The sequence below is a fragment of the Lolium perenne genome, chromosome 1 (genome assembly GCF_019359855.2).
Source record: "Lolium perenne isolate Kyuss_39 chromosome 1, Kyuss_2.0, whole genome shotgun sequence".
NCBI lineage: Eukaryota > Viridiplantae > Streptophyta > Magnoliopsida > Poales > Poaceae > Lolium > Lolium perenne.
Window position 1 is genome coordinate 197,402,570 of NC_067244.2, and position 26,402 is coordinate 197,428,971.

Sequence of the window (26,402 nt, forward strand, 5' to 3'; positions counted from 1 at the left end):
TGACCGAAAGAAAGAACCATACTTTAATTGATTTGGTTAACGCCATGTTAGAAACATCGGATCTCTCCAAGAAATGGTGGGAGAGGCGATATTGACTGCGTGTTATGTTCTAAACCGAGTTCCCACAAAGAACAAATAAATAACTCTATTTGAAGAATGGAACAAGAAAAGGTTAAAACTCTCTTATCTATGGTCTTGGAGTTGTTTGGCGAAAGTCAATGTGCCAATTTCCAAGAAGCGCAAACTTGGGCCAAAAACAGTGGACTATGTTTTTTGGGGCTATGCGTTTCATAACATCGGCTATAAATTCTTGATAGTAAAATCTGAGATATCCGACATACATGTGCGTACAATCATGGAGTCGAGTGATGCAACTTTCTTCGAGAATATCTTTCCCATGAAGGATATGCCTAGTTCATCAAACCAAAAAATGCCTAGCACATCTATTCAGAAATTAGCTACAGTTTTGAACCTACCATTTCAATAGAATACTCTAAAAATCCAGACACCACCTGACAAGACCATGTTATATTGGTGAATTATGCAGATTGCATTGCTCAAACTATTAGGTCAATATATAAGTTGTTAATATGTATTACAAAAATATATGTACATGGATGGATTAATCTCAAAGGACATCAACTCTATCAAGTAGCAATATAGTTGTTTCAAAAGGCTAAATATGCGTGTGCACATCTCAATTATTCGAAATGCTCAACATTTTTTGTTCTTTTAGAACATATCATTTGCACTGAAGAATTAGCTCATTATTATTGGTTAACGTAGAAATTGCATGTCTTATTCAAATAGTATGCATGTTATGGGCCAACAATATCAATCGTCATGCATGAAAGCCCACTAGGAAGCACATATACTTGGATACGTTTCTGATAAGCGATACATGCATACCACGATACATCGATTTTTCAAAAACATAGATACAAGAATACATTGGTATATATACAAAAAAGTAATGATTTACACGGGATAAAATACCGTTGACGAATGAAAACAGATAATGTTATTCTTCATAAGTGATAAAAACATGGAATGCACCCTAAAGTTGATCCTATTATTCTTAAACTGCTGCAGCTTTTCTTTTTTTTGAAACAAAGGCAAAAGCTTTGCCTTTTTCTAATAATTAAGAAGAGGAAATGCCTAGTTAATTAACGGGAAACCGGGCTAAAACCATACAACAGAGCCAACACCACACGGGGCCACGCCCATACTCGCTACGGGGCCAAGCCCACACAACCGCAACACCGCTCCGTCAAAATGAGACGACCACACAACCGCATCACTGCTGCAACTTCATTTCAAAGATGTCGAAGTATCCCACATGTATGCAACTTTTTATTTTTAACTAAAAACTAGTCAATATGTATCCCAGACGTATTGGACCGTATTCAGGCAATATCTGATACCGATAGGCTGGAAAACCGCCGTCTCCGCTTCCTAGATAGCCCATGCATGACAACATAATTTTAGTCCACGGTTTGGGACAAATTAGCCCCAATTTTTGGTACCATGCATGTATAACAGTACAACGCACTCACCGAAAACCAGGCTACATCAAAATCGGTGGTGAGAACATCGAGGTAGGTAAACAGCCAGTTTTCAGTTTTTCGATAATGAATGTTTTGTTACTTAAAATTTAAGCATTACACTTGGCATCTGCATATCCAAGATGCACACAACCATACCAAACCACAAGTTGCAAACAAAAAACAGACTAAAGTTCTAGTCGAGTACACAAAACCGAAAGTAAAATAGCCTAAGGCGTAAAAGGGCCAATCCGCAGATCACGTTGCTATCCATGTTGAAAAAATATCCCTCGCCATATCGTCCAATTATGTAGACACATTCCGTAAAGAGATCGCGATCCTCCACACGCTGTAGAGGTGACCACGAATGGAGCATAGCCGTGCATCGATAGATTAGCTGCATAAGAGAAGCACATAGACACATAGTACTCATGTGAGATCAGGTTGAAAGAGTAAAAAGGGTTAATGCTTACCTATCTTTATCATCTCATTTGTGAGGAAAGACTCGTCTGGATCGTCAATTCTATTCCAAACAACACACATTCTTGGTCTACATCTATATAGTATCATGTCGGCTCCAAGAAAAACATCACTCTACTTAGGCTTGAATGTATATGTAACTGGACAGACAACTCACCAGTAATCATGCTATACTGGACTGGCAGGTAAAGGTGGGTGGCTAACTATCAATGAATCAAACAAAAAATGTACATACTGGACTTCTTTTTTCTAACGTGAAAAGCCGCTAGGTATCCATATGCGCAGATTATGCGTACACATTTAGCAATAAAACACAGATGTCCATGCATTAAATGAAATTTTAAGACGAGAGAAAGTGAGGCGTCAAAGAGTCGCTACGTGTACATATAATACTGTACATCTTTTTTTCTCAGTCACCCCCTAAAACTTGCCCTCACATATAACTCTAATAAAAGAAGTACACTTCTTGACTGATCTAGATTGCCAACTAATTTTCAGATAATGCACACTCTATATATCGTAACACATGATGGCACAACGCCCAATTTTACATCCACAATATCCATAAAAAAACATGGGTGCTTGATATAGGAGATACACAATTATTGTGATTAAAAAGATATAATAGATAAACTTTTTAGATGGCCACACATATAACAATGACAACTAAGACATGGCCGAACCGGTGACTCTAAATCATCTAGACAAATGGTGGCCACCTGTATGTGACCTAGACAAAAAATGATATGATTCATCTGGTCGGTTGGTACCAATCGGCATACATGACGAGATAACCGACGGTCCGTAAAAGTTGCCTTGGGATTTCAGTACAATAGATAGAATAATTTGACAGTAAAAAGTCACCACTTGTGTCAAGCAAGGGAAAAGATTGCCTAGAAATACCTTTTCCTACACCCAATAATGCGTGAGAGTTTTTAGCACTGGATACGCCCTTTTTAGATAGAATAATTTGACAACTCGCTATTAACTGGACTATATTGAAATCGATGCCAAGAAATGGATAGAAATGATCGCCAGTTCCTACTTCTCACAACCTAGCTATATCAAAACTGGTGGTAAGAAATGGATTAAAATGATGGCCAGATTCTACCACCTCTCAATCCGGCTATATCGAAACCGACATTAAGAAATGGACTAAAATGGTGACTAGGTCCTACCCCCACTCATTGCGGCTATATCGAAACCGACAATAAGAAATGGAGGGAAATGATTGCGAGTAGTTCCTACTGCCTGAAAAAGGCTTGATATCATGCTATGGACATATTCTTTGTGGAGTGGAATAGGTGTTCTCCATCGTTGTGAGGTTTCCTTTTATAGCCATATTCTTAATTTGAATTCCAAATACCGTCCTCATTAAACAAGACCACGACCACCGCATCTCGAAACCTCTCCTATCTTCCCCACCGTTTGAGAGTCGCGTCTAGTGTGCCGGGCCAATCCGACACCCTCCGAGCCGGAGTAGCCGGCCGGAGATGGGCCCCGGTCTTAGGAATGTAATTATTAGTCTCAGTAAGTTAAATGTTAGCTTGTTTCGGCTTCGTGCTAGTCTTCAGTGTGTTTCTGGGAGCACTGCATGGAATCCCTCCAGCGGGGTCTGATGTCGGCTTCCGCTTCTTCTTGTTGTCACGATGCTCCAGAGGATGGAGCTAGATGCAGTGGGAAGAGAAGCAGTGGGCGGCTCCATCAATAAGGCTGGTTATTCCGACGGATCTGAGCTGGAGTTCAAGGTAAGAGATCTCTCCTTTCTGCTCGTCATGGTGGCGAGATTGGGAGAGGTCTTGCTTTGTTGAGCTGATGGAGGCCAGATCTACGGCAGGGGAGTGACGAAGCTGCTCCCGAGAATGCATCCATGGTGGCTCTTCTTCAGTTGTTGTCCTAGATGGCCGAAGGGCAACCACTCCCACCCTCGTCATCGATGACGGTTCACTCCGACCGGCGATTTCAGATCAAGATTAACCTCCAGGCTATGATGCCAATGCAGAGGCCCCTCCGCTACAACTCAGAAGGCTCCCGGTGCCTCACCACAAGTGGTCTCGTCCCTGACGGTGAGGGGCTTGTCTGTGCTGCGGTGCGTAGAAGCGGTGGAGACGGAGCTAGACCCGATCTCACTTTCAGTTCATCTTCTAGGGTCTTCAATGTCAAATGTTTTGACTTGTTTGTAATTTCTTTATTTCTTGTAGTCCTATGTGTAATTGCTGATCCACCTCTGAAATGAATGCTTCCAGGTCCCTCTAGGATCTACCCTGTTCAAAAATAAAATTCGAATTCCAAATTGAAAAATGTGTTATTATGCATATGAGCTGAAAATACTTGCATTTTCACGAAAAAACAAATATGATGGCAGATGCTACTAGTGCGAGATTTTAAAAGAGGAGGGAGTAGACTTCAGAGAGTTACCTATGCAAATAATCATATTCATAATTAACACTTCTCATTTATTCAAAATGCTCCAAAACTCACCTTTTCCGCATATTTGTTTTGGCAAAAATAAAAATCTTCTACCGTCTACTGTCATGCACAACATCTTTTTTTCTTCGAATTTTCATTTCTCGAGACTCCCGCAAGAAGCCTCTAGCTAGAACACACCATGTGGGCGAAGAAAGCACGATGCACATATGTGGATTTTTTGGAACAACCATGCTATTGCGGACCGACTGTTACAGAAGACGGCCATACTATTAGTGGGCCAAACAAAAACAAAACGAGATGAGCGTATGTGGAATTTTGCTTCCCAAGCTCGGCGTAGAGCAGTAGCAACAACTGACAAGGCGGTACCCTCCCCCGCGCCCGCCCCCTTTAAAAACCCCAGCCAAACCACCGCCATGACACCAGTTCAGGGAACACACATCGCGGCAAAAGTTTTGCAACACCTGCCCTGCCCTGCACTGCACCCATGGCGCCCGCGGTGGCCGGAGTTATCGCGATCGTCCTGCTCGCGGCGGTCGCTTCGACCCTGGCGGTGGCGGGCCTGTCACCCGACGCCGTGGCGCTCCAGGCCTTTCGGATCGGGCTGCAGGACCCCGACGGCGTGCTGCAGAGCTGGGACCCGACGCTGGCGGACCCCTGCACCTGGTTCCACATCATCTGCGACGCCAACAATCGAGTCACCCACATGTAAGTATTGTTCGCACTGATCCATCTGCTTCCCTTTTTCCGCTCGGATCATCTGCATGCATTTTGCTTCCGTCTGCATGCACTGATCGTATCTGCTTAAGGCGGCGTATGAATGAACTTAGTGGTTTTTATGTTTTTCGGAACTCGGAAGCCTCGTCGACATTCGTCTAATTTTCACTGCAAATTCTGATTTGCTTGTTTCCTCAGAATGCTTGGCTATTCGAACCTGTCCGGTCCACTATCGCCGGAGCTCGCCAAGCTAGACCAGCTACGGGACATGTGAGCACTTCTGTCTGACCCACATGTACCTCTTCTTTGCTTCGTATGCTTCCAGCTTTTCGTGCCTTGTCTATTACTCCTGCCACTAGGACCGACTCGATCTTTTTGGCGTCCCAGGATGGTTCGGGCGAGCAATATTCAGGGAACCATCCCGGAAGAGTTCGGCAACCTGGGTAACCTCATCAGCCTGGACCTGTCCAACAACAGCATCTCGGGGCCGATACCCGCGTCGCTCGGGAAGCTGTCCGCGCTGAGATTCCTGTAAGCTCATGATTTCCTCAAGTGTTCATATATATTACATCTGAATTATATGATCGGTACATATGATTATGATTTATTAGTTTCGTTTTTTGACTCTGAATTTCTCTACTACACCGTGCTAACACATTGATTGCACGACGCCCTGGTGTTCTGCCGTCACTAAATTGCCCCGGCCTCCATTTCCTCCTGCATGCAGGGACCTCTCGAACAACGACCTCTGCGGCACCATCCCGACATCTGGAGCGTTTCAGAACCTTCCTCCCAGCAGGTGCTTACTTGTTTGTTACTGTACAAATCTGCTTTCTCTTCTGACAAATGCCACGGGTGTTTGTAGCGATACTCACTCCATTTTGTTTGCCGTGCAGCTTCGCCAACAACCCGCGCCTGCGCGGCCCCGGCCAGCAGCAGGACGACGACGGCTGCTAGACTAGATCGACATGGCGGCGGCCAGCGTACGTGAGCCGTCAATCGGCGCCCAAGGTTACTACCAGAGCTAGCTGGGAGGGTCGATGTAGCTAGCTAGCTAGCTGGATTCAGTGTGCGAGGTTTAATTAGCTACTATGTCTGTGTGTATGTGCTACAGCAGGGTGGGTGTCTATCTCTTGTACGTACGATCAAGAGGTAAATACCAGCCTCCATAATGAAAATATGAAATCCATGCGTTGCCTTCCTTTTTGCCTGCCGGATCGTATATCATTTTGTGTTTCTGTCGCACGGTACTACTGGAAATATGATTCTCTGATCAAGTCAGATATCTGAAGCACGAGACAGCATGCATGAACACATACTCGTGATCAAATTAACCGTTAGCAGCTGATAGCAATGTACAGCTAGTTGTGCACTTCTGAGAGCAGGTCTAACAGGCCCCTTATTTCTATGCCCCGTATAACGCGAGTTTTTCGCCCCGTATCCCAAAAGTGCGTCTTGCTGAACCATTTCGTCTAGCAGACCCCGTATTTCGCCATGTATTTTTAAAAATTAAAACCCCGGGAAAATTAAACCATAGTTCATTCATTGATCATACACTGGATCATACATATACATAGCGATCTACTGCGATCCTAGCTACTCGAGGATGATGAATGGCACCAAAGGCCCCCTGGCGGCAGCCTCCTCCTCTGCCCTGGCGGCAGCCTCCTCCTCCGCCCTGGCGGCAGCCTCCTTCGCCTGGAATTCCGCCACAGCGGCGATGGCCGCCGCCTCCTCCTCTGCCTCCGCCCGAGCTTTCTCGGTGGCATCCGCCTCGGATTCGGCCACCGCACGCCGGAAGGCCGCGTCCTCCTCCGCCGCCTCCTCTTCCTCCTCGCCGCCTCCGCTTCCTCCGCCGCTGGTGCTGCCGATGGTCGCCCTCCATGCCGCCTTCGCCGCGCGGTCGCGCTGCCACTCGGCGAGCCACTTCTCAAAGGCTTCGCCGCTCATCGGCTTGAGCGGCGGGTCTTGCCGGTACCACCGCCCACCCGCGGCGTACTCCCGGAGCGGATCCGGCACGTACAGCGCGCCGGCGTACCGGCACGCCGCACGGCGGCTCCCTGCGGCGGAGCGCTTGCACTTGAGCCGCCAGGCTTCCTCCACGGTGTCCGGCGAGCGGGATCGCTTCGATCCGCTCGCCGGAGAGGCGCTACTACGGCGGCGGGAGTCCATGCAGGTGGCGGCGGGTGGAATGCGGCGCGGGGGAGCGACTAATTGCTCGCCGGAGCAGGAGGAGGAGGCGGCGGCGCACGGCGGAGCTAGGGTTGCGAGTGAGGGGTTAACCCCTCACTCGCACCTGCGCCCGGTATAAGTAGGGGGCGGAGGGGCCGATTTCCTGGGCCCCGTATTCCGCCGAAATGGGGCGGCCCGAATACGGGGCCTGCTAGACGGCCCAAACCGCGCCTGCTCCGTATCTCGCCGGAATTTTACGGGGTGGACGGGTTATAAGGGGCCTGTTAGACATGCTCTGAATAAACAAAAGTTGTTAACAGCAAAAGCATTTGCAAGCACCTTCTCTTCTTCGCAAAACGTTGAACTTAAAAGCTGATGCAATGTGTTTGGATTTGGATTGTGGGATATGATATGGCCTGACGGCGGAGCGACCGCTTTCCACCGGGCGGTTAAAAAATACACCTGCACCCAGGCCCAAGGGCCCGACGTGTAGTGATCGGGTTGTTCACGGAGACGCAAACGGTGCCCAAATATGTGTCGCGTTTGCGTTTGCGCGAACAATGCGCAGTCGTGCCGTACATCCGCGTTGGTTGTATCTAGGCCCGCCGGGCAGTGACAGAGATAAGTAGAAAAATCTCATTACTATTGATTGGGCAAAAGGACAATCTTTACGAAGATGGTTAGTCGAGTTAATCTAAAACTACGACGTTCGTACCTACTCGCCGTCGTGCAGCCTACTATGGCCGGGGTTCCTCGAAGTCATGCGGCCTACTGTTAGCCACCGGCGTGACATGAGGGCCGACACCATCGTCGGAACGCTTCCGGGCGAAGAGCGCCTTGCGGGGTGCGCGTTGGCGATTATCGATGGCCTCACCCAGAGTGGAGTCCCATTGGACTCTCAGCGCTGCCGCGCTCGCCTCCCTAGCTGCCACCTTCGTCGCCTTCATGCACGCCAAGCGCGCCAGCCCCTCGTCCGCGCGCGCATCCTCCTCCTCCTCCGCCACCGCCAGGTCGTTGTGGTAGCGGGGTCTGTCCCTCGCCGATGCCTTCACCGCCTCGTCCCTCGCTATGATGGCTTCCTCCAGCTCGCAGTTCTCCTGATCGATCCGCGTGTGGTCCCGTCCCATCCACGCGACCGCCACCAAGTTGAAGCGCACGTACGCCCTGATGAACTGTTAAGATCAAGTAATGGTGACATAGGAAAGATCAACAAAATCGTCTTAGTTAAAAAATAATGAAACAAGTACAAGAAAAAAGTTCATATTTGGAACTTATATTTGATTGAAACATTATTAACAAATCCATTCTCTGCAATACATGTAGAAAAAGAAGTTATGATACATAGAAAACGTACTTGCACAACACAAAGCCGAGTTCCACACCCTTGATTTTTCTCGCCGGCGTGAGGGTAGCAAAGGCGGTAGCAGATCTGCTTGCATCGTCGTCGTGGTGCAACCGTGGCGGCCGAGTTTTCTATCCCCTGCGCGGACAATCGCTGGCTTCGGCAATCGTCAATGGCGGCGGTGGAGTGCATGTGCATGCCACATTGGCATCGGCGACTGGTCTATCCCCTGTGGTCGTGCCAGTGTGGAGGAATGAAGTGGGGTCGGGCTGAAGTCACAGTCGTGGATAGGCGAGAGCGGAGGGCGGCAACCTAACTGTGGGTGATGACCTGGATGAAGGACGACGAATGGAGGAGACATGACATACATGATGCGATGGGGGAAAGGGGAGGTTACGGGGCTCAGTTTGCGTAGAATGAATTAATTAGGCGTTCAGTGCTCAACGCGTTTGCTGCTCAATATTGGAGTGATCTTAACCATCAAATCCACGTGGTTGAATCGGCTGAGATGTGTTGAATCTGCCTCTCTTCATATTTTTATATTAATGGAGATAGAGATAGTGATTAGTGGAGATGTATGGACAACGGGAACGAGAGATATTGGTAAATTGCATCCCACGGTATGATTGCTGCACCCCCATGGAGCTCTCACAGCGCTTTGGATTTTCGGCCGTCCGATCGAGCTGACGTGGCGCGATCTCGGCCGTCCGTTCGATCCAAGGCGCGAGGCCCTCGCGCGAACCCACGTTTTATCCATGGGTCGCTAAAAGCCCTCCCGGCCCGGCGTTGGCGCATCGTGTGCTCCTCCCCAATCCCCGCCTCTCCTCCTCTCCCCAATCCCCGCCTCCCCTGCCTTGAGCCGCCTCTTCTCCTCTCCCCAATCCCCGCTCCCCATTCGCCGCCTTGAGCAGCGCCGGCGGTTGATGCAGGAGAGAGAGGAGCAGGTGCACCATCTCGGCGACCTCCTCCGCGGCGGCGAGCAAGGCGCGAGTGACGGGCCACCGCGGGGGCGGCGCGACGGCGGGCTTGCCCTTGAACCGTGCGTCGACGTGGCGCACGAGGGTGTCGACGGCGCCGCAGAGCTCCGGGCCGGCGGCGGAGAGGCGGAGCACGGGGCGGCCAAGAGGAGCGGCGCCGGCATGGTCACGCTACGCCCCCGTTCTGGACCTCCTCGCGCCGTTCTGGAGGTGGAGCAGATGGGTGCTCTAGGGGCGGTGCTGGGACAGAGGTGGAGGAGCAGCACGGGGCAGCTCTGGGGCGGAAGTGGAGCAGAAAGGGGCGACCATGGGGGCGGCGCTAGGTGGAGAGGGGCTTGGCTAAGAATTAGTCCACCTACAGGTCCGTCCCTAGCTCCTCTTTCTACAATCCCCACATCTTATCATCTTTGTTTTGCATGGTTTTCTCTCTCCAATCTCCCACATATCCTCATCTTTGTTTCTGCAGGTTTTAGTTTATCTATGCCTACAAGGTGTTTGACAAAAATCCTGTAAGGGAGAGATGAACCAAATCTGATATTGCTCTGTTGTTTACTCAAGAATTTCGTTTTTCCAGAAATTTAGTGAAGGTAATATTATGGCTTCAGTAAATGGATTTTTCATTTATATGCCATCCATAGATCTCATATATTCCAAGCAATCAATTGGATAATTGCAATGATTTTATGGACTCAAATTATTTGGATATTGATTAATCTTGCCTCTACGAGAATTCAAGTAATTGAGCTCTTTTTATATTATCTTGTTCCAGTTTTGTAAATGTCTTTCCCGTGTCCTCGAAATTGACAGAACAAAGAAAATCTTCCTGTTAATATTCAGTCCATGATTTACAGGCCACAATAGATTTATCGCCGGGTTTTTACGTGCTGCTATGATTCTATCTTACTTTGCCGCCTCGCTGATAAGGATTAAGCCGTCTCTCCGATAAAGGTATATGGCGTGACCGGCTGGATGGACTTGCAGGTATTTGATGATTTGTTCCTATACAACTTTGTTGCATTTGAGTACAGTTTAGTCTAAGACAAACTATTTATAATTCATGGTAATCTAATCGATGCGCATGCTTCTTATATGCAACGATATTCAATGTTTTCTCTACCTTGTATTATTAATCTAAATAAAAGCATGGATCAGCAATTACTTTGACATGTAGTTTTGAGGCGTCTGTTTTGTTGCATTTCCAGTAGTCTCTTGCAGGTAACCATCTATCTCACTCCTCTCCTTTTCATCTTTGTATATTTATATTTTGTTTTAACTTTTACAAGGTGTTCGATGAAAAATCCTATCAGGTTATAGCGGAAGATTAATCAATGTAATGTGATTTTTAAAATTGTGTTTGTGCAATGAATATACAGATTGGCATTCATGTATGTGCGATTTTTTTCCTTTTCAGATCCATTGTATCTGAAATTCGACTATTTAATGATTTATACTTTTTATGCTGGAATTTGTCATCGTACACAAATATTCAATAGCAATACCAATGTATGTATTTTCTACAACTGAAATCTTATTCCAAGTTCTGAATTTTGTTGGCATCAGAACCATATTTGCTAGAGGGCGACTCTGAAGGCTGCAGCCATAGAGATGAACAAGTACAAGGAGCAAGGTTATCTCTCTCTCTCTCTCTCTCTCTCTCTCTCTCTCTCTCTCTCTCATCACACACAGATCCTCATCTTTGATTTTGCATTCATTTACTATTGTTTTGTAAATTGTGTTTGTCCATTGAATGTGAAGACTGACATTCATGTACGTGCTATTTCTTGCATTGCTCTAGAGATTTGGTTTGGTTAGTTATTCTCTATTCTTGTGGCAGACATATATTATTTTTTATTCCAAATTATTAGTGGACAATCAGTGGATAACATAATTTATTTACCTCAAAGTATGACTTGGCCAGTGATCTCGTGTCGTATTACAGTTTTTTGCATTGTTGATAAACTCGATCTTGTTCGTGAAATCTTTTGTTCGAGCCATTTATTGATTGAATATGTTATATATACATGACTGGAGGATGGACACTAAGTAATTCATATGCTGTGCTAAACTTGGTTAGTCATACTTACAAAGAATTAGCTTCTGCTAAAAGTACTGCACGGCGTCATGCCATCCTTATCTTTATACATGCCAAGAAGTGGGACTAAGCTCCAGGCGAGATCACCGGTAGATTCAGATGTGACACCCTTTCCTTCAACTCTTTCTGAAACATCCATTGAAAAATGAGGACCGATGGAGACATATTTAAATAAGTACTTCATCACTCGTGTTTTATTACGCCACTCAACATTAATGTGGCCCCGATGTTTTTTAGCCAGTCCCTGTTGTATGGAACTACCTGCCGATTATCAAGTCACTTTCCATTCTTATATACAAAGCACCCATTGTCACTGCATCTATAAATAGCAGAACCATTCCACTGTTATATGTATCATACTCAGTTTCTTCTGTATTGTATAGCCTATTGTTGCTAATTTAGGTACATCAAACGTTTTATATTTTTTTGATCTTCAATTTATCAGTCAGCTAATGGACCTGAGATCATATAGGTAATCTACTCCTGTAACTATTCTTCATGTGCTCAGGATTTGCTTATTTGTTGTTTATCATCAACTTTTATAAACCTTTTGGATTTGCTTTTGTTTACCAGCAGCTTCACGGATGTCCAGAAATGCTCTGTTTCAAGTGCTGCTGGTTGTCACTGAGGCCAAATTGCCGAAGCAGCATGTTGTGCCCAGGTCCATGTTGTAGGTGAGGTTTGTCAACTATAAACAAATAGAACATGTGTTTTGCGAGTACATGTCCTCTCAATTTACAACTAGCTTGCGGCGGCTGCTGATGGGGACCGTTGTAGTTGCGGAGGGCATGCATTTTATCTCCTCCCAAATTTTGTTGCCCCATTTCTCGTGCTCCATAATTTTTGGTGGAAAACAGGCACTGCATATTTTTTGCATTTACTTAATTAAGTTATTCCCACATCAATCTTGGTGGCTGATAATTATGTATATTTACTAAAGGAACTGCTCCAGTAGGCTTTCTGATCGAAGATTAAAAAATATTCATAACCATTTCTTTGTCCTTCAAAAATGAAAAGTGGTACTTTTTATTTGCTCGCGGGCATGTATTGTGCGATGCTAGGAAGTTAAATATTGCCCGTTAAAATTTGGTGGACATTAGCAAAGTAGTGTATTTCCTTTGCTTATAATCCTTCTCTATGTAGGTTCTTTTGGTATGCCTTTCTGTTAAGAACATGAGTAATTTCAAACTATGGATCCTTCAATGCATATTTGAGAAGTGTGTCCCTATTTGGTATGTTGCCTTTGCTCATGTTCCTTCTCTAAGTGAGTAATCTCATATTCGGGATCTTTCTATGAATATTTCAAGTTTGGTGCCAAATGTTTGCCTTTGCTCAGCCTTTCTCATCATTTTTGTTTTTCCTTATCAGGGCGTGAAACATTCATCATCATGGAATCCAGTTTATGCATTCTCTTTCTGATGGCACCTAAGACCTAACGTATCATAAATAATAAAATAATCTGAAGTCCTTCACACACCTTGGCTGCGTGTATCTGCCCATCTTTCTTTTATTCAGAACAAACAGAGCATCGATATAGCTCATAGCTAAATCCAAACACACAACACGACAATACCTAGACCTGGCACTGAAAATTAGAAAGAAAGCACACCACAAAGTAATGGTAATAGTTCAGCTTTTGGTCTAAAACAACAAACAAAATTGCTTTGATACAAATTTATGATGTATGATGATTATACCTACAACGTTCTCCTTATTTATTTGCTTCAAAGATTACAGTGTTTATCTTTAAGATGTAGACTTTATTTACACATCATTGACTATTTAATTTGTCTTTCTCTGCTACTCTCTTCCAATTGTACATGCCATCTCCACAACAGAGGTTACATAGAGTGTTGGAAATCATGCATGCTGTCACCCCGCCATCATCAGCCATCTAGCGCTACAGCCCTCTTGGCCCGTCTAACGTGAGGTACATGAATCGATATATGTTTGGTACCAATTATTTTGTCTAGAGCTTATTCAGTTCAGCTCATCAGTGGAAGATGTTAAGCTGACCTGTATTGGTGGCCAGTATGTACTGAGTTACATGTGCATAGTAATATTCAGTTCAGCTACTCATCATAAATCCTTTTCGTGCGGTTTTCTGGATTATAAAATTAAGCATGGAGCGTGCCTTGCGAAAGATTTGACCATGGAGTTTACTAGATTTGATTTTGCCCCTTCATGATTTTTTTCTATTTAGCTCATTGGTTCCTTATGTTCTTTGCTATTAAAGCATTAGCGGCCTCCATAGTACCAGCATCGGGATCGTCATCTAGGTTTTTGCCTACTATCTCTAGACCGTATGTTGCGCCACAATGGACTGTCGAGAGATCAGCGGCAGCGAGATACAGCCTACAGGTACTTTCTCCTGTTCTTTCCCCATCTATCAAGTATTGATGCTCTTTACCTATTTTTGAAGGCGAACAAATTCAGTTCAACAAATTATGGCACTGTTTCCTAATTTGAAATGGTGCTTATGAGAACTTCGAATTAAAAAACACTACTTAACTTTGCCACTAATTCTACTCTACAGTCTACATCTGTACATATTCCCTATAGAACTTGCGACAACTATGCTGAACATAGAAATGAGGTGCAATTATTTTTGATAAGCTATCTAATGAGGTTTCCTTTCTTACAAAAGGCCCATTAGTTCGAGGAGATTGGTCCCTAACAACTGAAGCAGCCATTCAGTTGGCCTGAAGGACATCAACAACAATGGGAGCATTTGTGTCGACATATTGAAGGACGAAAGGAGCTCTACTCTAACTATTTCCAAGCCAATGAAGGTTTGTTCTTTTTTGAGTGGATAAACTCCCCAGTTTCATATGTCAAGACTTAGAAATTTAAAAAGTACAGTGTTCTTCATATAAATTATGCAGAACATACTTTATATATGTGTACTGAATATGTTTCTTCGGTATGCAAATTAAGTGCACTGTTTTACTGGATTATACCTAAGCTTAATTACTTGTACCTATCCTGGTCTTAAAATATCATTGGTATTTGTAGATCAAGAAAAAATGCCGGTTTATTAATATTTATACTAAATATGCTATTTCCCCAAAAAAAAAACTTTTCACGGCAATGAGGCGAAATCTCAAGTCTGAATTCGCTTCTCATTTCGTTTTGCTGGGTAGATACTGCCCGTTTACATATGAAAAATGGTTTATTTATTTTCTGAGAGTTCGTTAGTACATACACATTTGTTTTTCGAGAAAGCGCTTCCTTTTCGTTTCATTTCATTGAAAAGATAGAAAAATGTTTACATCCCAGGACATAGGGAGGAACTATCAGTGCACATCCCAACTGGATGGCAGCACTACTCGATACAGGACGTACACATTTGTTATCTTTGGTTCTTTGCAAATTCCAATAAGAAATTGCAACCCGTCCATGTAATCTGGAATAAGAACTTTACTTATAGTACTTCCATGTTTTCATTCTGCTCTATAACTAGCACTTTTTTTTTTACTTTTCTGCACTATAGGCAGAATAGGGAAGGCTTCCAGTTCAGTTACTTCCAGAGATGCATGGTTGATAATTGATGAGTTCTCAAGGCCCAGTTCACTTACTTACAAAGCTGACTAATAAATAAGGAGTTTTGTAAAGTGTTTTTCATCATAAATTAGGAGTTTTGCAAGTGGTTTTCATCATAACATGGTAGGCACAGAGCAATTTCTTGGAAGTGTTGAAGTAGAATATGTGCTTACCTATTAATGTAAATGTGCATTCACAGAGATTAAAGCATGTGGACCGTCCGATTTTTAAGCATTAGCAAGGGGTTGTGGCCTTGTGGGTGACACCGTATGGGCAGCACGATTATTCTTCACCGATCAGTTTTGCATTTGTTCAATATGACTTGAAAAAAGATATACTTGCAGATATGGAACAAACCCTGTCGAAGACGTGCCTGATGCCGATGGCAAGAAAAACATCAGTTGATTCCCCGTTAGGTGAGTATGAACCGTTCATGTTAAAATGATGCCAACTCTATATTGCTTACCGTCAAATCGGACCTAACGTTAATTATTACGTGAATTACTTTTCAGGAAAGTTGTCTAATAGGTGACACGGGCCGCCGATAGTTCTCTTCCAGCTATCTAGGTGCTGTAGAATTTTTACCGTTCCACTCTTCTCTTTTGCTATGTATTGGACATATGAATCAACCGTACGATGCAATAGATGTCTTCTGCATCTCTTCTAGCTGGTGGCTTGACCCTTCCGTGTCCTTCTTTCTGTACAATTGTGTTTGCTTCATGTTGCTATCTCCACTCTTATTTTTTACTGCTTTGTACTTTCTACTAGCTGCCATACTTGGTTTGGAGAAAAAGACTTTGTATTGAAATGGATTATCATATTGGCAGCTTTTTTTATCACACTTATACGTCTATTTCATCTATTTTTGTACCACATTTGATCTTTATAATCAGTCCATTTAGTACACAGTCATCATCTCTATGTATTTGGTCTTCTGTTTTGTCTTATTAGTTGTACAACGTATTCTACGGGGAGAGCAGAACTGAGTATACTACAATTGGAAAGTACATTTGAGGCGAGTATGCTATGCTTTCTAATGATATAATTTATTATATCCATTAAATTAACGATTTTAAGAGGGTATTAAATACAAAATAAATTTTCACATGAGATCTACGGGGTCGTGCGCCAAGGCGCACATCTAAATCTAGTTTCATGTCAAAAGCACAGCTGACCACATTTTAGCGCGGGCAGAAATGCGTCGAGAGATAGAACTGTTTCATGGGCCTGCAAGCCCGGTACAGATACTTTGCCCAATAACTACTCGCTTGCAACAAACGTGCGAAACCCTACGGCCCTGCTCACTCACTTCCCTAGTCCTCATTCCCTAGTTGCCAATCCAAAATCCTCGCCTTCGCCCAGCTGCCCTGTACTCCCCTCCACCGGCGCCGGCGGCCATGGAAATGGAACCGCAACCTATCATCGGCCACAACCTGAGCGATATGCAGGCCGGCATAGAGCGCGACGGCCTGGATCCCCGGACGCTGGACTTGGGAACCAACCTCATGCTCTACTTGGTATACCACTACCTCCCTCGCCCGCCGGTCTCCCCCTCCGCCACTTCCTCGCCCTCCGCCGCCTTGCGGTTCCACCAAGGCGTCGACCGCATCAGCCGCCTGCCGGAGAATGTCCTCCGCAACATCGTCTCGCGCCTCCCCGTCAAGGACGCCGCGCGCACCGCTGCGCTCTCCTCGCGCTGGCGCCCCGTCTGGCTGTCGGCGCCCCTCACCCTTGTCGACAGCCACCTGCTTCCGGACTGCGGCGCGGGAGGGCCGTACGCCATGGGCGCCCCCTCCCCGCGCGCCGTCACCGCGGCGGTGTCCCGGGTCCTCGCGGCGCACCCGGGGCCCTTCCACTGCGTCCACCTCACCCGCACCACCATGAACGAGCACCGCGGCGAGATGGCGCGCTGGCTCGACGTCCTCGCCGCCAAGGGCGTCAAAGAACTCATCTTTGTCAACCGCCCCTGGCCGGTCGACCTGCGCCTCCCCGCCACGCTTTTCAGCTGCGCCTCCCTCACCCGCCTCTACCTCGGAGTCTGGAGGCTCCCGGACACCGCCGCCGTGCCGCGCCGCGCCACCTTCCCCAACCTCCTGGAGCTCGGCCTCTGCTTCACTGTCATGGAGGACCGGGACCTCGCCTTCATCCTCGAAAGAAGCCCTGTTCTCGAGACTCTCGTCATCACGGGAAGCCAGACTGGAGTGCGCCTCCGCCTGGTCAGTCGCAGCTTGCGGTGCCTACTGCTCGGCCTTACCTACTTGGAGGACATCGATGTGGTGGATGCCCCTCGCCTGGAGAGGCTCATTCAGTGGACAAATTTTGGCGAGCACAGCAGCAGTAAGGGTATGCTGCGCCCCTCCATGGTCAAGATTGGCCATGCACCCAAACTGCGTATGCTGGGATACCATGAGCCAGGAGATAGTGACATCGAGATTACCAAAACTGTCACTGTGGTATGTACTTAATTAGGCAGCACACTTGCTACACATGTCATAAACTCATGATGATCTCAATTAGTTTCTATTTTGGGTGCATTGCAGGCTGGCACCAAGGAGAAAATTGTCCCCAGTGTCAACATCTTGGCCATAGAGGTGCAATTTGGAGTCCGCAGCGCTCTGAAGAAGGTGCCTGGCTACCTCAGAAGTTTCCCAAATCTCCAGACGCTCCATGTCCAGGTAAAATCTGGTTTCTCTTTACACTAGATAAAAGGTAAATTTGGTTTAACTTAACTCCACTTGCAGATTTGCTGCATTGGGCATTTTGCATTACCAGTGCTTGTATATCTAACATGGACAAAAACCCTGAATAGGATTATAGTAATTGCTGCTGCATGATATATCCTCAGTTATATATTTATGCACCCATTTCATTTGCAGTCCAAGAAAGCTGAAGAGCCCACTGGCAAGGTCAATCTCAAGTTCTTGCAGGAGGGTGGTCCCATCAAATGTGTCGTGCAGATGCTGAAGAAGGTGTTCTTCTATGAGTTCCAAGGGTCGAAGAATGAGGTTGCTTTCCTCAAGTTCATCGCAGAGAGAGCCCGGGTGCTCGAGAAGATGGTGGTTGTGGTGGCAAGTGAATGTTTCTCTTCGGGGGCTAATGTGAATGTCAAACTGAAGCCCCTGATAAGTGCAAACTGGATTAGTCAAGCTTGTAAACTTCAGCTCTTCAAGAGCCCACGCACTCACGGGGGACCTCCGATTTTCTGCCAGCAACGAGCATCTGACCTTTCGTTTCCTGATCCTTTTGACCTCGTCTACTATCAAGAATCTCTGTAAGTGCTGAAGTTTAACTAGTGGTACCATGCCTAGCTTGTACAAGACTACTTGCACCTAGACTTTTATCGGACTTGCAGCAGCTAATGACTTGCATTTCATGGGATTTCTCCAGCACACTGTGGCATGCTTTCAGATATCTCTATTATGTCGCACAGTTTGTGCTAATTAAGTAATTATGTGGACTAGTAAACTGCAGGTGCTTTGCACGTCACTGATCAAGCAAGGCAACGTAAGAAAAATGTAGATCCAATTTAGAACTCAAATACCTGTAGTTACGTCAAACGAATCAGTATGCCCAAATTACTATGGTGTACAACGATATATTGTCGATGATATGTGGCACCAGATGTGTTGCCAAAGTTTCAAGTTAGTGCCGTTAGAAACACACTGTTCGCTTTGAGCAGATTTCACTGTTTCAGCACAACAATTTCATAGGTACAATTCCTTACATTTTTATAGGCCCTAAACTAAATTAGGTGGTGTTCAAAAAGAAATGGTATCTAATATTAATGAGGTGTGAAGCATGGACATAAAAAAACTAAGCATCGGCCTTCGCTTCACAAGTTTTTTTTGTGTTCTAGGTTTCCAAAATGACCCTGCCAAGGAATATCCAAAATAATGTTGTTTTTGAGTCGCCCGCATGTATCTTTCTGGATCACGAACAATGCTTACTAGTGGTTGGGGTGCCTCCTCGCCGTGAAGTGGCCGCCCAATCCCGCCCAAATTGCCAGGCTTGAATTTCCTCGTCTTGGTTGTTTGTTTCTAGTCGACCCGTTCATGCTCGAGATCTGCAGTCCACCCACTTACCTACCTATACAATGCTAGAAAACAGATGTGACCTGTTGCTGTTACATTCAGAATGAGGAGATGGGAACTTTATGCAATACAAAAATTGTTCTGCTACTGGTGTTCCAAATACAGGAGCAAGACTGTGGGTCATAAGCACACCTAGTCCTGCTCCTAACTATGATGCACAAAATAACTCAATGAGCCAGCTAGCATTGCATACTCTGATGACAATTGAATTGACGGAAGTGTATGTATACCATGGATGCATGCATTAAACCGTAGTCTTTTAACAACCGTAAATCGCCGCCCACGTAGAAATAATATCTCAGCCCCAAGAGCATGCCAAGGCAACAGAGATGTAGAGACTAAAAACCATGAGTCGAGAAGGGGGGAAATTGAATGGCAAAACTTCATGCTGGATTAGTTCTTCAAGGTAGATGAATCAACTTCAACTGAACTTTCTTTCATCCACTGCAACACTAGGTTTCCAAGTATTACATTCATCTTTTGTCTTTGAACCGTGCTATTTTTTCAGTTTAAGTTTGTTCATGCTACATCACGTTTGTTAGGTATCTTTACATATAGTATTTTGCTGAAACAAATTATAGTTAGTAGTCTGACCGGTGTTCCAAAGCACCATATTCAGGCCTCAAATTCAAATTTTGTGATGTGATGGACTCGCTATGGGAACTATCATTGTTCGATGATTAGTCTACTTCGCAGTACCCTGGATTCTGTACAACTTGATGATTAATTTATTGATTGTACAACCACTATTTTTGTTGTTAGGTTCTCGCTATCGAATCAATTCTTAGAACCCTATCTTGGGTGCCCAATATCGTGCATCCTAGAGAAAGGAGAATGTACTTCTACATGGAGAGAAACATTTGACGTGGCAGTGTAAACTCTGAAGTACGAACAGTGGTAAAAGAATGGTGTGGGCTGCGACTGCTCAGGGCCAGTGTATCATGCCAAACTCTCCACCTACATCATCCAAGTTTTCAAAAACCATCCTGGAACTAAGAGCATCCCCACTCGTTGGCGCTCCCCACGCCCAAATCCGGCGAAATTTTCGTCCGGATTGGATGAAGATTTGGCGTGGGGAGCGCCGAAGTTCCAGCCGTCCCCCCGGCAGGAAACCCCCAACCTCGACCATTTGACATATTTCAAACAAATTCAACATAAAATTTAACAAGTTGGGCAAACAAGAGGACGAAAATTGCTGAAACAAATTCGGCGATAACAGTACAATGTTTAACAAGTGGTGAAACAAATGAAGCACACAAATTTCACAATTTTTCAAACAAATTAAGACAGACTAGTTGGCGTCGGCGTTGGCGTTGCCTCGGAGCCTCCATATGTGCTCCACCAGATCATCTTGCAGCAGCTGGTGCATTGTAGAGTCTCGAATCTCCTGGCGCATAGCAATGAAGGCGGCCCATGATGGAGGCACCTGGTGATTAGGCTGTGCAAGAGGACCCTCTCTCTCATATGGTGCTTGTTGCTCAGCCAGAGGAACCGGATGCTTTCGCTCATCTTCAATAATCATGTTGTGTAGGCACACACAGCAGTTCATCACCTCCCACATCGATCTTTGGACCAAGTCATAGCGGGAACCGGACGACTGACAAATCTCTGCTTTGTAGGACACCAAATGCTCGCTCGACGTCTTTTCGGCAAGCTTCTTGTTTCTTGACAAACTCGCAAAGTTTGGGGGTGCTAGGGTTGGAGATCGTCTTCACAAATGTTGCCCACTTTGGATAGATACCGTCTGCAAGGTAGTATCCTTTGTTGTAGTGCCGACCATTGATCACATAGTCCACCGGGGGAGCATGACCCTCAACAAGCTTGGAAAAGATCGGGGAGCAGTTTAGGACGTTGATGTCATTGTTGGATCCAGGCATACCAAAGAAAGAGTGCCAAATCCAAAGATCATGGGTAGCCACTGCTTCAAGTATCACAGTGCAGCCTTTTTTGTGACCCTTGTACATTCCCTGCCACGCAAACGGACAGTTCTTCCATTGCCAATGCATGCGGTCAATGCTTCCAAGCATCCACTGGAAAACCTCTAGCTTCATTTGTTGCAAGGATCCTCCTCGAGTGTCTTCGACAGTGGGTGATCTCAAGTAATAGTCCCCGAACAACGCTATGACGGCCACTGTAACCGGTAGAAACAATCAAGGGCGGTGGACTCCGCCATCCGAAGATAGTCATCTGCGGTATCACCGGGAGCTCCATACGCCGACATCCTCATAGCCACTGTGCACTTCTGCAGTGACGAAAATCCAACCAAACCAGTGCAATCCGCCTTGCATCTGAAGTAGGGATCAAAGTGGCGGATGGCATACACAATTTGCAGAAATAGCTTTCTGCTCATCCTGAAACGACGCCGGAAAACACTCTCACCATGCAACGGATTGTCGGCGAAGTAGTCGGCGTACAACATGCAGTAGCCCTCCAGTCGCTGTCTCGGCTTGCACTTCCGGCGACCTCGTGCCGACCCACCACGCCGACGAGTTGCCAGTCCGGCGTACATGCTTGCCAAGCAACCAAGGATCATCATGTGCTCGTCGTCTTGGGCGGCTGCTGCCATCTCTTCTTGCATAAGCTCGACGAACATCTGCTCCTCCTCTTCGTCCGAGTCCATGGCCGGCGAGGCAAATGGACGAACACCTGACGGGCGTGGTCGAGGCAACCCGAGCCGCGAGCGACGACGAGCAAGCAGGCCGGAAAACAGGCCGGCGGAAGAGCAGCCAGATAGGCCGTCGTCCAAACACGGCGGAATATAGGCAGGTGGGGAAGGAGTGGCGGCGCAATCTGGGCAACAAGCCGGCGGGGTGGTGCCGGCGGCGAGAGAGATACGAGGGGTGGGGGAGATTTTGAGCGACGTGGCGGTGGGGTTCGTGCGTCGAGTCACCGACAGATCGGGCCCTTCCCCGCTTTTCACTCGTCCGGAGTCCCCGAGAGCTCCCCGGGGGGCCGGGGGGGGGCGTGGGATCGCCGGATGAATTTAGGCCCAAATCCGGACGAAAACGAGGAACCGGGGGCGCGACTGGGCCGAATTTCGCCGTCCGGATGGAAAAAACGCTCGCCGGGGGCCTCCTCGGGGGGACGAGTGGAGATGCTCTAATCAATTTACATTCTTACGGTTGCGAAGTAGTTTCTCACAAAATTTTAGGAAGGCTTTTGTGACTTCCCAGATTCATCAATTGGGGTGTCTTCTCGCCGGCATTGTGCGATCCAATGCTAACGCCAAATAACAAAGCAGACGTACTGTGAGGTAGCAATCTTCATATGTAGCTGTATGTACAGATAGAGGCATATGTGCACTTCAGATTTAGGCCAACGCAACCCGTTTTGATCTCCTTTAGGTTCACTGATTTCCAGTGCCATGTCCATTTAAAAGAGTTCTTGAAAGGTCATAGACAAATGGTAATCAACAATAACTACTTCAAAAAGACCTTACACGTGGAGTGATCAACACAAAAGTCATATCATGCAACTAAGTAGAGACAGAGCCAAGACAAATAATCTTGTACAATGTGAGTGAGTTCGAATACTACATGAGACCAAGAATTATCAAACAAGTCACAGATGGCACAAAAGACATTTTTTCACAAAACCACAAAACAAAGAGAAATGCCAGACAATATTTTGTCGCCTTTTGGAAGCCAAGACGATGGCAATAAGGCTAATCTTACAGAGTGGCTTGCCCAAGAGTACTAAAGAGTAGGTTCCCTTCTTTTGCCGCCTGTCAAATCCTCAAAAAAGGGAACAGAGATTTCCAATCCTTGCCAGCAACATCCAAGAATGAAAGCACCACAAAGCTGACTACAAAAGTATTGAATGTTTACTTCCAGCATTGTTGAGAAAATCGTTAACTTGTAGCTACTCGGTTACATGTGCATCTTAACTTTGTGGGGTGTGGACCTGCAAGATTAACAATCTTAAGCTGGGAAAATCAATAATAACTTAGCTGAAGCATACCTCATGACAAAAAGATAATATATTGTCCCATAAGTAGCAGCTTCTTTATAGCTAGTGGTATTACTTTTATGCAATGGGAATATGAATACATGACATAACTTTTCAAAAAAAAATATTACCAAATTTCTAGCTTACTCAGTAATCATGCATTGGCCGCTAACCGTATCAGGAAAAACTGATGGCATCACCTGGGAAGGGATAAACGGTAGAAAAGTGTAATGAAAGTTTCACAAACAAAACATAAAGATGTTAGTACTAAATGGGAATAGATACTAATAGAATATAATATGCTTGTTTACGAAGAGGCATACCAGTGTCTTTGTTGGTTTAGTGCCAGATATCCATGAGGCTACAAAATGGGGAGACATACAAAGACACTCCTGAATTTTATTGCCTTTGTGAGTTTGTGTACTCCTGGGAAGGAACTTAGAATTTGACTGCTCATATCCAGTTATCCACACCCATTGTGTAACCTCAGAGAGTAAAACGGCTATACATTAAGATCCAGTTAGAGATAAAAAAAACGATGATTGATAAATTCCCCTGTTTCTCGGACAGATAAGGATGTTACGGAGTATAATATTTGCTTTAGTATTTGTATGAAAAAAATAATACAAATAATTTGCACAAATGAGAAATGTATCAGGAGGTCCCGTTTAAACTGAAGAAAAGAAAACACCCAGAGGAAAAAAATAAACCTGTACTATATCATTCAAAGATGGTAAACGGGCATCAACACAACATAAGCAAATGTAGCCAAATGGCACTTCAATGCATCTAAAACAGGATTTTCTTTTCTCCAAAAAACATAACAACAGAATGATGCTCGTTTAAAATTCATATTGTCAAAATTGAAAATGTTCACTCCCTTACAAAGAGAAATAAGATGACCTCTACAAAAGGTACCACATTAGCAATTGACTGGATACAACTATGACAAATAAGATCAACACAGAAAGAATATGGCAACACCTTTAATTTTTTTTTGTTACACAACATAATCCTCTGGATCAAAAATATCCTAGCTTCCATGATACACCTTGCTTAACTCAACCTACAAAACAAGTAACATTATTATATTTTGGCAAACACAGCTATTGTTTTTTTTTTTTTGAGACGAACACAGCTATTGTTAGCTGAAAGCATAGCAGCGAAAAGAACTGGGAGAACCTTAAAAGGGCGAGAAATATATTGCACTGTCCAAACGGCTCCACCTCGCCGCTTCGCTTGGCCGGTATGCATGCCGCTTATCGTTCCCGCTGCATCGACCACTACCTATCATTGTCACACTGAGCCACAGAACAAAGGGAGTAACTTATTTCTCAATAGTCTAAATAGCTTCAGAGTGGATGATAAATGCATTTTCCGTCATGTTTTGTTTGCCGCGTGCAGCTTCGCCAACTACCCGCGCGCCTGCTTGACGGCGGCTGCTAGATGGAGATGACTGCAAGCGGGTAGTTAGCGTGCATCGGTCGGCATCCAGGTTAATCGCCAAGTGGTACTATGTTTGAGACCGTAAGGGTGACTTCCTTTCAGCTTTTAGGAGATGCTACCCTCTCTCTCAGCTTCTCTCAGCCTAAACTTGCTTAGACTTGGAAATTAGTATATATACACAATATTAATTTAAACAAATTAGTATATATATGTACACAATATTAATTTACAATTTTAAACAAATTAGTATATATATATACACAATATTAATTAATTTACAATTTTAAACAAATTTAGAAGACGGGTTTCTGGCCTCCTAGGAGAAATCCTTACAAGAGAGCAACCTCCGCATGGAGAAAATGAAATGGATGGGTCGTCCTGTTTTTTTTTCCCTATTTTTGTTGCATGAGTTTGGGCCGGACAGATCAGACGCCGGCCCGTTCATCCACCAAGAGAGAGATAGAGTCCGTGCTTGACTGACGTAGCTGGACGCACGTCGTGCAGGCCGTTAAAAGGCCGAGAGGCACACGACACGTCCTGCTGCAAATCCTGAGATGTGTCGTGTCACTGCACTGACTCGCTGTTGACAGGCACCGCCAACAGTTTTAAACACGGGATTGTTGGGTGCGTCCGTACGTGCGATCCGCAGCTGGATAAGGATTACTAGACGGTGCTACCACCCACCAACACACACGCTGACAGCCTGACACACGCCCTGCTCTGCATCGATCTCCATTCTCCAGAACGCTGCCGCCAACCGCCAACCTGCGCGCGCGCATAGATCAGCACTCAGCACGGGTGGGGCACCACACGGGCACGCGCCGCAGAAGATCATCGCATCGCCCAGACTGCTTTGGATTGGATAAGCACGGCCCTACCTATCCACCCACCCGCCCGTCGATCTTTTTTTTTTTTTTTGAACCCAGAAATCTGATTTCATTTAGTAAGGAAACAAGATATTACAGAAAACAACCAGAAACTGGGACAGCTGTCCCCAACATACAGATAGAACCCTGAAAAGACATGAAAAACGCAATCAAGTCCTCGGGCTCCACTGAGACGAACACGATCGGCCGCCGCCATCTTCGAGAGCTCCACCTCGCCGGACGGAGAGACGAACCCTCCAGTGGCCGCAGCTAGGTCGCCGGAGCGGACCTTTAGAGGACCACGCCTCGTAGAAGGCGCCGCAGTAGCCACCCGACGCGGACGCCGGGATCTGAAGGAGGCTGAAGGCACGTCGGCGGGGGACACGCCCCGGTCCACTCCGGCGGTCAGGGCAGGGTCAGTGGCCAAGACCAACACCCCGGCCTGCAACAGCACACGCCAGAGAAGGAGGAACAGCTGTAGCTTCACCCAGAACAAGCTCCTGTACAAGCAGCAGCAACGCCCGTCGACCAGCGCCGAGCCCACACCGCCGCACCCCCAGCACTTCCATCGCAGATGCAGGAGCAGCTCTACGAAGACGAAGCAGAAGGCAGGGGACAAAAGCTCCCACAGCTGGCCGTCTCCTTCGCACAGACGGCCACACCGAGCACCAACACTCACCTGGATCGACGGATCCGACCAAGACACACCTTCCGAGAGCTCCTCGACGCCACCCCGAGAGACGCCGTCGAGAAGGGG

The 26,402-nt window shown here is 45.9% G+C and overlaps 2 protein-coding genes and 1 long non-coding RNA gene across 28 annotated transcripts; all 3 read left to right on the forward strand.

Moving 5' to 3' along the window:
- Nucleotides 1–4,911: 4,911 nt before the first annotated feature.
- LOC127310544 (uncharacterized) lies at nt 4,912–6,374 on the forward strand. Its single transcript, XM_051341239.1, has 5 exons — nt 4,912–5,159; nt 5,367–5,438; nt 5,556–5,699; nt 5,896–5,967; nt 6,065–6,374. The coding sequence occupies exons 1-5, from the start codon at nt 4,939–4,941 to the stop codon at nt 6,123–6,125; spliced, it is 570 nt and encodes a 189-aa protein (XP_051197199.1). The 5' UTR covers nt 4,912–4,938; the 3' UTR covers nt 6,126–6,374.
- Nucleotides 6,375–9,448: 3,074 nt separating this feature from the next.
- Nucleotides 9,449–16,139, forward strand: LOC127317974 (uncharacterized). 26 transcript variants are annotated; one of them, XR_007861628.2, is made up of 11 exons: nt 9,453–10,020; nt 10,126–10,246; nt 10,511–10,640; nt 11,220–11,286; nt 12,197–12,223; nt 12,325–12,425; nt 12,895–13,681; nt 13,988–14,112; nt 14,399–14,543; nt 15,639–15,710; nt 15,807–16,139. It is a non-coding gene; the product is annotated as an uncharacterized lncRNA (long non-coding RNA). The 26 variants fall into 26 exon arrangements; XR_007861627.2 differs by having other exon boundaries at nt 12,328–12,425; XR_007861618.2 differs by having other exon boundaries at nt 9,451–10,020; nt 10,511–11,286; nt 12,135–12,223.
- A 438-nt stretch (nt 16,140–16,577) lies between these two features.
- On the forward strand, nt 16,578–18,764 carry LOC127317967 (putative F-box/FBD/LRR-repeat protein At1g78760). The gene is made up of 3 exons (XM_051348575.2): nt 16,578–17,747; nt 17,835–17,969; nt 18,171–18,764. The coding sequence occupies exons 1-3, from the start codon at nt 16,692–16,694 to the stop codon at nt 18,567–18,569; spliced, it is 1,590 nt and encodes a 529-aa protein (XP_051204535.1). The 5' UTR covers nt 16,578–16,691; the 3' UTR covers nt 18,570–18,764.
- The last annotated feature ends 7,638 nt before the right edge of the window (nt 18,765–26,402 follow it).